Source organism: Anabas testudineus, chromosome 2 (genome assembly GCF_900324465.2).
Source record: "Anabas testudineus chromosome 2, fAnaTes1.2, whole genome shotgun sequence".
NCBI lineage: Eukaryota > Metazoa > Chordata > Actinopteri > Anabantiformes > Anabantidae > Anabas > Anabas testudineus.
In genome coordinates, this window is record NC_046611.1 from 32701566 (window position 1) to 32714053 (window position 12488).

General features: G+C 39.5%; 2 protein-coding genes across 4 annotated transcripts in view; both read right to left on the minus strand.

The window, feature by feature from the left end:
- itgb1a (integrin, beta 1a) overlaps positions 1-831 on the minus strand; it is a 34135-nt gene extending 33304 nt beyond the window's left edge. The window contains exon 1 of the mRNA XM_026364450.1: positions 448-831. Within this exon, the coding sequence (XP_026220235.1) occupies positions 448-465 (18 nt within the window). The 5' untranslated portion in view covers positions 466-831. The remainder of the gene's footprint in view (positions 1-447) is intronic.
- Positions 832-4843: 4012 nt separating this feature from the next.
- nrp1a (neuropilin 1a) overlaps positions 4844-12488 on the minus strand; it is a 56489-nt gene continuing 48844 nt past the window's right edge. For 2 of the 3 annotated variants that reach the window (XM_026364448.1, XM_026364447.1), the window contains 7 exons: positions 10089-10199; positions 9357-9407; positions 8606-8749; positions 8208-8485; positions 7990-8086; positions 7809-7862; positions 4844-7666 (listed from right to left, as the gene is read on the minus strand). In XM_026364448.1, coding sequence (XP_026220233.1) covers positions 7380-7666; positions 7809-7862; positions 7990-8086; positions 8208-8485; positions 8606-8749; positions 9357-9407; positions 10089-10199 — 1022 coding nt within the window. In that variant the 3' untranslated portion in view covers positions 4844-7379. The remainder of the gene's footprint in view (positions 7667-7808; positions 7863-7989; positions 8087-8207; positions 8486-8605; positions 8750-9356; positions 9408-10088; positions 10200-12488) is intronic. The other variant, XM_026364449.1, reaches the window with a different exon arrangement.

The following is a 12488-nucleotide window of genomic DNA, read 5'->3' on the forward strand; positions in this document are numbered from 1 at the left end:
ATTGTGACCTGATCCCTGAGTAATTAAATAGATCGTATGAGATACGCTGTTGGAGCCCTTTTATTTGATCAGAACAGCTTGTTTCACACACAACGCTCACAACAGAGATCAAGAGCTACACACACACACACACACACACCATCCTCATCGTTGCTACCTTTTAAAGCTTTTCAAATTTAGTGCAATATAGGCCTAGTTGAAATGATGTATAGCACAAACTACACTATTGTCAGACAACTAATTGCGGATTATCCATCAATCAGTATTCAGATGACGTTAAAAGAGACAGAAAATAGAAAAAGTACTTGGTGCAACAATGTTTACTATTTGATATAGTAAACATTAACTATCACAGAACAGAGTAGTTCCTAGTTGTGTACGCTGTGATAAAAACCCACTATGACTGCAGGTGTATTAACATGTTGTTTGGTTGTTTGGTTGTTTTACCTTGGCGATGGCGAACATCCACTGGGAGAGGGTCAGCTCTGCTTGTCAAGATCCGCTCACAGCTCCACGGCAGCTCAGACAGCAGCAGCTCTCTGCCCCGCTGGCACACGGGGACACGCTCTCCTCCGAACCAAGTCACGGCAGATTTCCTCTACGAGTCAGTCCCATCGAAACGTAGGTGGGTTATAATAAAAGACAATGTGGCAACAGCTGCAAAGCTTGAAATGAAACAATATCCTGTCAGAAGCTCTGTGCTCTTCTCTTTCTCGGGCTGAACTGGGGAGAAGCAGACAGACAGACAGACACACAGACAGACAGACAGACAGACAGACAGACAGACAGACACACCGCGGAGTTTGGCTCCTGTCGGCCGCTTACTAGCGCTTACGAGCTTTCCGCTGACAACCTTCAAAATAAAAGCCAAACTTACAGGCCAGCGTAGAGAGGACAGCGTTGCTTTATAACAGCTCTATTAAACTCATTCCATTCCTACATGTTCAATATATACATTTTACAGCTACTATAGATTTACTGTAATACTTCAAAAGAACATATTTACTTCAATAGGCTATAGCTAAACCTATTTAGGCTACATAGTTCCCTGGTCTGATAGGCAGCTCATTCCACCACGGTGGGATCACTGAGCTGAACAGTTTACCTTGCTGTCGACTGTGTGGTGCTGGTACCACCAGACGACGTTCCCTGGTTGAACGCAGTGGACGGGAGGGGATGTAGACCTGAACGATTGAATTGAGATAAGATGGAGCTGTGGAGTTGACCACTCTGTAGGCAAGAGACAGAGCTTTGAACTTGATCCTTGCAGCCACAGGAAGCCAATGCAAAGATCTGAAGAGGGGTGTGACATGAGACCTTTTTGGTTGATTAAAGATGAGGCATGCTGGTGCATTTTGGATCATCTGGAGGGGTTTGGTCGTGGATGCCGGTAAATCCATCAGTAGTTCATTGCAGTAATCCAGGCAAGATAAGATCAACGCCTGTACAATGAGTTGGGTTGTGTACTCCGTCAGATAGGGTCTGATCTTTCTGATATTGTGGAGGGCATATCTACACGACCTAGAGACTGTGGCGATGTGTTCCGTGAAGGTCACCTGATCATCAATGATGACCCCCAGGTTTCTGGCTGACTTAGTAGGGACAATCACCGCAGATCCAATGTTAATGCTGATGTTGTGTTGAGTTGAAGGTCTGGCAGGGAAGACTAGAAGTTCAGTTTTGGGAATGTTGAGTTGAAGGTGTCTTTTTCTCATCCAGGCAGAGATATCAGAGAGACCTCTTGGCGTACACATGCATGTACATCACATTTTGGGTTCTTGTGCGTTCTAGCTGATCGCAACTGTTACACAGCCTTTCACAAACAGGTGTGGAATGAAAAGGGCATTGCTAGTTTTTAATGCAAAATGTTTTGAATGTGTTATAATTTGTTGTTATAGGCATATGATGTATTTTCTGAAACTATTTGTGAAAAAATGATGCTTCATTTTTATACTTATCAGGTTCAAAAAGGCCAAAGAGAAATAAATAATGCATATCAAATTAGAGCTCGGGATTTAGGAGATTAAACTTATTCTCCCCACATATAAAGCTCAGATGAGTCTGGACTATCTCTTAGTTATGCTACTATAGGTTAGTCTGCTGGAGGACCTCTACTGATGCACTGAGCTCCTCTCTCCTTTGTCCTCTATCCATTCAAATGCTACCATTGCATGTCATTAACTTTGTGTCTTCTCGCTCCTGTAGTTGTGCTTCATTCTCTCTATCTCCTGCTGTCTCTGCACTTTTCTGCAGGTATCCTCGGCCTGGAGCTGTAATTCAATTCAATTCAAACCAAAGAAGCTATGGATAGCTGTATATGTCCATAATAATAATAATGAACACTTTATTAATCCCCTTTGGGGAAATTGTTGTTGGACAGCTGCTAGACAGTACAGAGTCAGTGCTACTGCAGGGTTGTAGTGTCTTGTCCAAGGACACCTCAGCAAGTAGCCAGGAGGAACTAGGAATTGAACCACTCACTCTGGGGTTCATAGGTGACTACTCCACCACCTGAGCTACTGCCACCCCATGAAGCCAGTTGACCTGCCCAATATTTTTGCTACTAGTTGTTGTTTTTGTCACTTGCTGCTCTTTTCTTTCTCTTCTTTCCACTCATCCCAACCGGTTGAGGCAGATGGCCGCCCACCATGAGCCTGGTTCTGCTGGAGGTTTCTTCCTCTAAAGGGAGTTTTTCCTCTCCACAAGCCTAAAGCTTGCTCAAATTGGATTGTTGATCTTGATTTTGTATGCAATTATACTCTGTAAGGTGTTAAACCTTACACTGTAAAGTGCCTTGAGATGACTTCTGTTGTAATCTGGCACTATACAAATAAAATTGAATTCATTTGAATTAGGGGTTAGGGTTAAAAAATATATTTTATACTTCTACTTCCTTAAACTTGCCATTTTACTATTTATGTAACAGCTCTACTAGATTCTTTGTAAATTAACATTGTGTGTTATTGATATATGCAGTACTGACTAAACTGCACCAATCTGAATAATTGGTAATTACAATTTGCTCAGCCTTGACCAGTTGACAGTATCTGTACCTAGTACCTTCTATGCTGCATTGAGTTACTTTTAATTTTGATATTTTATGAATTTTTTGTAATATTTGGAAGGACTATTTGCAGGTTTTGGACTAATAGTAGAGTAATATAATAATAACAATGTACTTTTGTATGGCATGTATGCCATTGAGATATTTGTGCTCAACTGAGCCATCCAGTGGCAAAAATAGAAAATTACAGATTGTTTACAGATTGAGAGAGACTTATTGTTACTGCTGTTTAATTCATTTAACCCGATCATTTTAAATTTATATCATTTACACTTATACAACCTTGAAATATGCCACTTTAGGTTTTACACAGTTACAAACTTCACTTGCTGGGTAAAATTGACCATGTGTCATGGTTCTGGCTCATCCCCGTGCTGTTGGGGTTTTTTGTCTCCCCCTGGTGTTTCCCTTGTCTCCCTTCCTTCACTCTCCACTCACCGGACTCCTAATTAACTGACTAATTTCACCTGTGTGTCTCTTTTGTTTTTTAAGCTCCCCTCAGTCTTTTGTTCAGTGCTGGTTTGTTGCTTCTACATGCCCATTATTCCCCTCCATGACTCTGGTTTGTCAGTCCGTCAAGTATCTTCACTTTGTTTGTTGCTGGTTTCCCTTGGACTCTTCTTTTGTTTGTTGGCCTGTTTTCCCCACTTGTGAGTTTGTGTTTTGCCTGCTACTGCAGTGCTTTTGCGTTGTTACTTTGTATTGTTTTGTTTGTGCATTTGTTCATGTTTTGCCTGCCTTTCGCAGTGATTTTTGGTTGTTACTTTGTATTTCTTATTCTGAAGGTTTGTAGTTTGTGCTGTATAGTCCTTTTGTTAAATTAGTCGGTTCTTTGTGTGTTTAGTTTGTTGATTCATATTTTGCCTGCATTACTGCAGTATTTTTTTGTTGGCATTTGTCTGTTTATGGTTTTGCAAGTACTTATTCCGCTGTGTTTTTGGGTCTCTTTACGTTGATACTTTATTCAGCAGTATTGTTGGTTCCCTGGGTCCCCTGTAATTTGGACCAGGTTGAACAAACTTACCCGTTGGTCCCTGCCAGTCCTAACCCTCACACCATGTAACTGAAGTATGTTTTTCACTGGGCTTGAATGATATCCACTGGTTTCAGGTGCACATCTGACTTTCATTTGGGTTAATGGATCATGACTGATTAATACATTAATGCTAACATTTTGGCTCAAAAAAATTATCGGTATAAATGGTATTGAGAAAAATAAAAAGGATTCAGGGAAGTTGCTGGTTTATACATTATGTGGAAAGGACATACTTTCAACAATCATTTGCCTGCGTGTGATAATAGCGGCTAAGCATAGACAAAAAGAAAAAATCTGCTTTTACAGCTGCATTTAGAAGTTTCTTTTACTGCCCTGCCAAAATTACACATACCTACAGTTAGGATAAAGACGTTTAGCTCACACATCAGGTTTTCATTTGCGGTCAGTACCCACCCTTTGCTTCATGCAATCTGTTTACCATACCAGTGGGTGGAGAGTCCACACATTTGAGACTTCACTGGACTTACTCCCTCTGCTGAGAGATTTGATCATGGATATCCAGTTTATTATTTAATGTCAGTCTAAAAAATGAATCCAAAACAATGTTATTGCTAACCAACACATGAAAAAGTGAATAAATTATAATAAATCAACCTTTGCGTAAAGAGTCCCTGAGACAAAGACAACTGCTGGTTAACCTTTTACAACACAACCATGATGTGGAACTCAATGAAAACAGCAAGAGAGACATGTAGGATGCACACCACAAATGTTGTCTTTTCTTTATAAGGCCTTGCTGTTTATTCATTTTTCCCTACAACAGTAAATTACAGAAGCAGTATTGAAAATAAGTCTTATTTGCTTGTTATTGTAAAAAAACAAAACAAAGTCTGCACAAAATTTAAATGACAGTAGAAAATGAAGCATTAATATGTAATGTAAACGGAGGGGGAGGGATGTTACTGTTGGAATATCTATTATGCCTTTTTCAATAATGAAAATATCTCTATCATTATATTTCAAAATTATATCACATAAGAAACTATATAAATAAAATGGATGAAAGAAAAGATTGTGTTTTTTGTGTATTTGTTTTTGTTTTGTTTTGATTTTTTTTTCCAAATGAACGCTATAAACACATAAACCTCTAAACATTTTTATCAGTGCAACATTATTTCTTTGAGTCTCTGCTACAGTAACCTTTTTCTCTAGTTTAGCAGAAGTTGCAGGATCTACAGTCTAAGAGCAGAAGTTATGGTGAAGATGTTGGACCTAAAATGAACAAGCTATGAATGTGTTCATCACGGCACCACATACAAAGTGGATGTAGACGACATCAGCTTCTCAGAATCAGGCTTTTGATTGTGGTGTAGAAAACCACTGATTCCAGGTCCTGTGGGCCTTTGTGTCCTGAAACTGTCAATCTTGCATCGAGTTCAGATTCCCTTCCCCTTGTAGTGTGTAATGGATGAATTGTCCCATCTATTCATCTGCAAACAAGAGTCTCAACAGATATTTTGAAGAGTTCACATTGAGGTGACATTTGTATTTATTTAGCTTAAAATTAGTTTATTCCTAACTGAACATATTATTATTTTCTACAAATGTCTTATCATTCACCCTGGTGATTTTCTCTCCTGGGGTTCTGACAGAGTAGAGCAGGCAGTTAGTCCTTTTGTGAGTGTAGAGTAGAGTAGAGTAGAGTAGAGTAGAGTAGAGTTATGTTTTAGTGAGAACCCCCAGCGAACAACAAGGAGGCTACCATCCTTTGGTAAAACCACTGTGGGAGGCCAGGTGACCTGATTCAGTTGATGACACTTGATCCCTTGCTGTATCAGTGTCCCGTCCTGATGACAGCAGCTCTGACATCACAATGTTATGGCTGCTACACATGTAAAACTTTTTGCGGCTTCAAAAGCCATTAGCTACAATACAGCATGTGAACAATACAAACTGGTTTAACCATATATCTGGCAAAATTAATGTTAGCACCATTATTCAGTTAGTATATTAACCCCTCTTTGAATAGGCTCCTATAATGAAGGAATCAGACAAAGTGCATTCAAACTGCATCATGTAGCACTTCTTCACTGAACAATCCACAGTGATGTTAAGAGGTGATCTAGTCTATGTCTAGCTAAAGCAAGGTTATGATAATTGTTGCTTTATTTCTTTTTTGTTTGCTGCAAACATTTTGTATATTTTAATAAATCTGCCAATGACATGAGCATTTTGATACTATTATGGTCACCAGCCACAGCAGAGATGTGATGAAGTATGTGAGAGATTAATTGCAAATGAGGGCCAAAAATTAATCACCTCAGCTGTTCTTTTTTTCTTTTGTTCTGTGGTGGTTTTTGTTCAGGTGTTTCATTGACAGATGGCTTGAACACACATTGAAATCTCTGTAACAACAGCATTGAATCTTCCTAATCTGAGCATATAATGTAAAATAAAATAAAAAGGTACACTGCACTTTCCACAAAACAGTTTAGATTTTCAGATTATATTTACACAAACCCATAAAAAAAGAGAAACTGCAGCTTTTTTCCTCTTTACTTTCTATAAAAGGTCAATAAAATATATTAAAACTTATTTACAGTATATGATTTTTGGACAATTAAGCAACAAAAAACTAAACAAAGATTGTTAACCTGATTTACATGTACTGTATCTATAAAACAATGTGCCCCTGTTTCCTGTCATCATAACTTGGTGTAAAGTAAAGTTTAAAAAAAAAGAAAAAGAAAACAAAATACACAGATCAACAGAGAAGACCAACTGAAATGTACTAAAGGCACTATCAGAACCATATATTGGAACCCTCACTTTATGTGATAGGATATGGGCCATAAGGGAAATGGTATATGTTTCAATGTCCTGTGTCTACAGTTTTGCCAGATATGGTTCATTTTGAATTTTGATACATCTCTTTCGTATGTTGAAAATAAACAACAGCCTTCATGAACTTATAATAAAAAACATTTTCCCAATAAAATTATAAATATTTTAAACATTATCAATAAATTGGTCTCAACACCAGCATCTGATTGTAAAAATGAATTAAAATATCATTAAATCATCTATACACATTTTCTGTATTTTATTTGTACACAGTGTCCCCTACAGGTAGGTTCTTTTTACTGCAACTCCTGAGAAAATTATGGATCAGTTCAAACCTCCTGAACCTGTCCCTCACTCAGTGAGTTGAGGGTATTTGCAATCCCTTGAGTGCATCCACTCATTGATATGCCTACAGCCAGTTTTGTGCATGCTCTGCTAGCTCTGCAAATGGTACTGTCACACCAGAGTTCTATCTCAAGCCTCTGAGTACGAGCTCTGTACATTGAGTTTGTCTTTCTTTAGCTTGACACCATCCACCAATTCAAAATTATAGTTTTCCAAAGCTGATAAGTTCCTGTCTGACATGCCTCCATGTGAGCAGGCGCAGTACAAGACCACGCCGCAGATGGCACCGAGGAAGACCCCCAGGGCAGACATGGTAATGATAGTGATGAGGATGGGATCAAGAGTCTTCAACATATTGCCTGCTCCACTGATCTGGTTGGTCTCTACAAAGTCTGGGTATTCAGTGTTCTCCTCAACTATACAGAAGAGACAGATACAGAAAAGAACAATCAGATGCGAGAAGATAGAATTCTACATTGTCTAAAGAGGAAGTTTCTGAATATAGATATACAGATCTATAGATAGATATAGATAAATTATCCAATTGAATTGACTTACAGATTTCATTGAAGTGATCTTCTGGCAGCATCGGTTCAGTGGGTACATCAGGGTCTGCTCGAACAGAAATATGAATTAGATCTATTGCTGGAACAAAATAAGCTGCAGTTTAAGTGTATACAGTAGTCTTACTATGTTTCAGATCAAGAACTGCATACAGGTATTTGAAATATGAAGTCACCTTTACAGTCCAGTATGTTGAGCCCTTTGAGAACCTTAATGTCATCTACAGCAATGTCTCCCCAGCTTTTTCTCTCCACTAGACCTTCAATCACCACCTTGAACAAACACAAAGTGACTTTTTGGTTACTTTTTCTTGAATACCACAATGGAAAAATCATAGGCGTTTACCACAAAGGAACATACAGCTGCTCAAAATTCACAAGAACTGTGATTTACCTGATAGGGTTTGTTGGTGCGTGGCACAATGACACGACCCTCTCTCCAGCGATTGCCTTGATGACCACTGACCATCCAAAGCAGTATATCAGCTGGTCCGTCAATTGTCTGTTTGCGTTGTTTGATATGCAGTGTCCCTATGTGTGAACCAAACATGTGGTACCAAAAGGACACACACAGGTCTGAGTCCGGTGAGCTGACCACTGGACTAACCAGCCGTGCCATTTCTGTCTCTTGGGAGCCTGTTGCCAAGGTGTAGATGAAGTTACCTGATCCACCTAAAACAAAAAAACTAAAATTATGAGACTAAAATGATAGTATGTGACTTTCAGCATGCACTGTCAAAGTTTAAGACTTTTTTTCATGGTTAAATGAATATTAACCTACAGGACTCTCACCTGTATGATCCAAATTGGGTCCAGTGTTGAGGGTGGGGGTGCCACTGGACTGGATCTGCCACTTAGATCCAGTGTCTTCAGATGTCCAGCTGCAGAAGGAAGGGTCATTGGCCCACCCAAAGTCGCAGGCAAACCACAGAAAAGCTGCAGATTTGTTGAAGAAAGGTCAAGATCAGATTTCATCATAACCTCTGAAATTTACCTCAGCAATTACCTTAGGGCTTGTCCTGTTTTAACTACAGTCTACACTTCGGGGCTTCCTTCACACACTCGGACCAACTATAAGCACTAGATGGCAGCAAAGAACTGTGAGACATTAACTTAGGATCCCACAGATGGGAAGGTTAAAAAAGGCTGAGATAGAAAGTTTGAGATGAGAAAGTGACTAAAGTGACAGAAATGTTTGGGAAGTTAGCCACAACCTAAAAATAAACCAAGACATGCCTTTAGACATCCATGTGTGTGTGTCTGTGTGTTTAATGTGTGTCTGCGTCGGCAGACAGTGATTAGTTATTATGTTGAGAAGGCAGCAGCACAGCACCAGTGCTAATTTTTTGCTAGCCTGCATCACACAACCTTGCTCACCCTCCAGGGGGAGCCTCTCAGGGCCATATCATCAGCTTTAATTACAGACACACATCAGAGAAGAGAGGTTGCCTTGAGCAAGCAACTATTCATTAACTAGGGTATCCTTGATAAATCTATAAATCTTGATAAATCTAAATATTTGCTCTTTACAACATATGCTTACCTGGTATGGTATCCACTTCAGTAGTTGTGGTCTCTGGCATGGTGGTACCACCTGTCACAACAAATTTGCATAGTCAGTCGAATCTAGAAGTATTTATTTTACATATAATAAAGCCCATGCACTAAATGTATCCTAAATGCTTACTAAATTATCACCATGTCTTTTGTGCCTTCCTTTGATACATCTACCATGAAGAACTTAGATATAAATACAAGAATGTGACGATGCCATGCTCATCATTGGAGACTGGTTAATGAGGAGTGCAGGCTCAGAAAGTTAATGGGTTAGTAGGAAATTAGGCCAAGAAGAGCAAGTGAAAAATAACTGCAAGAATACAAAGTGGGTGAGAGATAAAAAAATAAGAAGATGCACAGTGGGGCTGTTGATGGTGTTTGAAAATTTTTTTAGTGGATGCTTAGCAATCTATGGAGCAAGGTTTCCTGTTGGCAGAGGTGGGCCAAGAAATGATAGACCAAAGATGTAGGCAGGAAGTACATGTAAACTAGTTAGAGCTGTGTATATGCCAATGCGCATGTGAATCCATGCAAACATGCTTGCGAGTGTGCATGGCATATGGCAGATTGGCTGTAGTATCGAATCAAACTGTGGTAGAGAGCAGTCAAGCTGTGGTACTGAATCAGGGGAGTTGATGAAGTGTCAGCCCTAGCAAAAGAAAAGGCAAGAAGTGGAGAGGTAGGGTAGGCTGGAGTCTCATGAAGGCAATGTTAGCACCTGTCACGTCGTAGTCATCACCTGTGCCACTGTGGCAGCTTGCCTGGTCATCGTCACACTCATCTGATGTAGTAGTGCTCAGGGTTACTGTGGTAGGTGGGATGGAGGGAGCTGTAAAAGCGAAGAAACAGAAAGACAGCAGCAGACAACACAGATTAGATGTTAAACATGAAAAAAAATATTTAACTTAATGGCTTTGTCATTTGGCTCCCATTTAAACATTTAACAGGAAACAGTCATATTATGTAAACTATTGTTTCCCATATTGTTCAGAAAAGGTGGGGTAATGTGGAAAATTTGCTACTATATTACATTTCTACTGTTGGAACTATTGTCCAGTCATGTTTATTCATATTCTTGCCTTAAATGATACACTGGGATATAAAGAGAACATGTTGCAGGGTTTGAAATTACATGACATTCATTTGGCTCATACAAAAGCAATGAAAATGTAGCACAACAAGCACAAGAGCTTAATGTCAGCAGATTTTAGGGAAATATTTCTCATGCAACTAAACAAGGTAGAACATGTTGTTCACCAACCACAGGAACAGTGGCTTAAGTCCCAGCTATCTAGTTAATATGTCCTTGAGCAAGACAATGAACCCTAGACTGCTCCTTTGTGTGTCTCTCACTTGTAAGTTGCTTTGGATAAAAGTATCTGATAAAAGACAATTAAAAGATGCATCACAATTCTAGAATAAAAAGTACTGCCACATGACTTTATAGTCAAAATATAAATAAAAAACAAAAAGAAACACTGGAATACGTTCACATTTTACATGCTCTGCCCACAGCTACACATTTCAATCAAGTTTCAATTCAACCTTAACTATTAGCATTGCTCCTTCCATCTGTGGGAGTGTGGTTGTATCAATAGAGTTAAAGCTAAAACTTAGGGTTTAGGCTGCTGAAACTCAAATATGCTGTTTGTGACTGGCTAAAGGCAGGGGCCTGGCTGCCATTTTGGTCTATCATTACCCCCCTATTACATTTGGATGTGGGCAAAGGATGACTTTGCTGCTACACATCCATCCTGTCCTGTGTGTGTGTTTACATGGACAAAGCAATGAGCAGGTTTCCCCAGTACAGAGTGGGGAGAAAGTAAGAGGAACCATTACTCTTCCTCGCTCCCTGTGCAAAATGAAATCTGAAGTAGATCAGCCCCTATCAGATCAGGAGCGTCAGGGATAGTCTTTTGTGCCTTCGTTTGATACATCTACCATGAAGAACTTAGATATAAGTGTAGCGTCTGGGGAGCCTCTTACAGAAATTAGGATTTAGCCCTCCTGCTATGGCTTCTTACACACACATACACACACTCAATCACCTGTGCATGTGCTTAATTGTGTATACATGCTTGTAATCACACGCTTGGCAGGGTGATCATGTTTGATCTGTGTATATGTCTGTGACAGTATGTGTGTGTTTGGCATTAACACTGAAAACAAGCATTATCCTCTGACTAAAGCTCTTGGTGGGAGTGTGCAAGGCTTTTAAAAGAATGGCGCTCCCTGAAATCTAGTATGTAAATGAACTCAGAGCTTGAGAGCTACACACTCCTGTATCTCTGAGCTGTTTCTGTGCTACATCAGCTTTGAGAGAGACAGATAATGAGCTAGAAAAAATAGGGACATTAGACCTTTGAAAGAAGAAAGACATGTAGGGCTTGGAAAGAATGTGATAGGAGTCTAGCTGAAATAATCCTACTGAGCCAGGTAGGCTTTCATTTGATCTCATCTAGCAGTGGCTTGCTACAATATTGGGGCAGCTTTGATGTAACAGGAAAAGCAGGAGCTGGACAGCAATGGGCTCAAAACAGATCTTTGAATAAGCTGAACTGTGGCAAAGACATCAGGTGCAAACTACTTAAAGCAATGTCATTAACTAGGATAATAGATGACTCACCTGAGTCTAGACACAGTGATGTAAATACATGTACACACTGTCTGTCCATGAGGGTATTATTCATAGTAAAAATGAAAATGTGTGTTAAAAAAAGTTTAGTTTCTTCAGCATTGGATGTTCACAGTTTTTCATTTTTTGCAACTTAGCCGGAGTAGCATCATGGTGACAGCAGATTAGTTAGGATAGTCTAGACATCTTAGGCTAGATGAGATACACAATATCTCCAGGTATCTCCATTTGGGTCTACCCCAGGCTCTCCTAAAAGTTGGATTTGCCTGATACCGTACCTTTTCTGAACGGAGGCATCCTGATCAGATGCCCAAAGCAGTAGCAGTTGTAATCCAAGCTCCTAACCCATCTATGAGGCTAAACCAGGCCACTATACAACATTCTTTTTGTCCTATTATATTTGTAATCTCATCCTTTTGTTAAAGATGAAGTATTGAAAGTATTAAAAGTTTGGCTTTTGACTTATGTCTCTCTTCATCATAT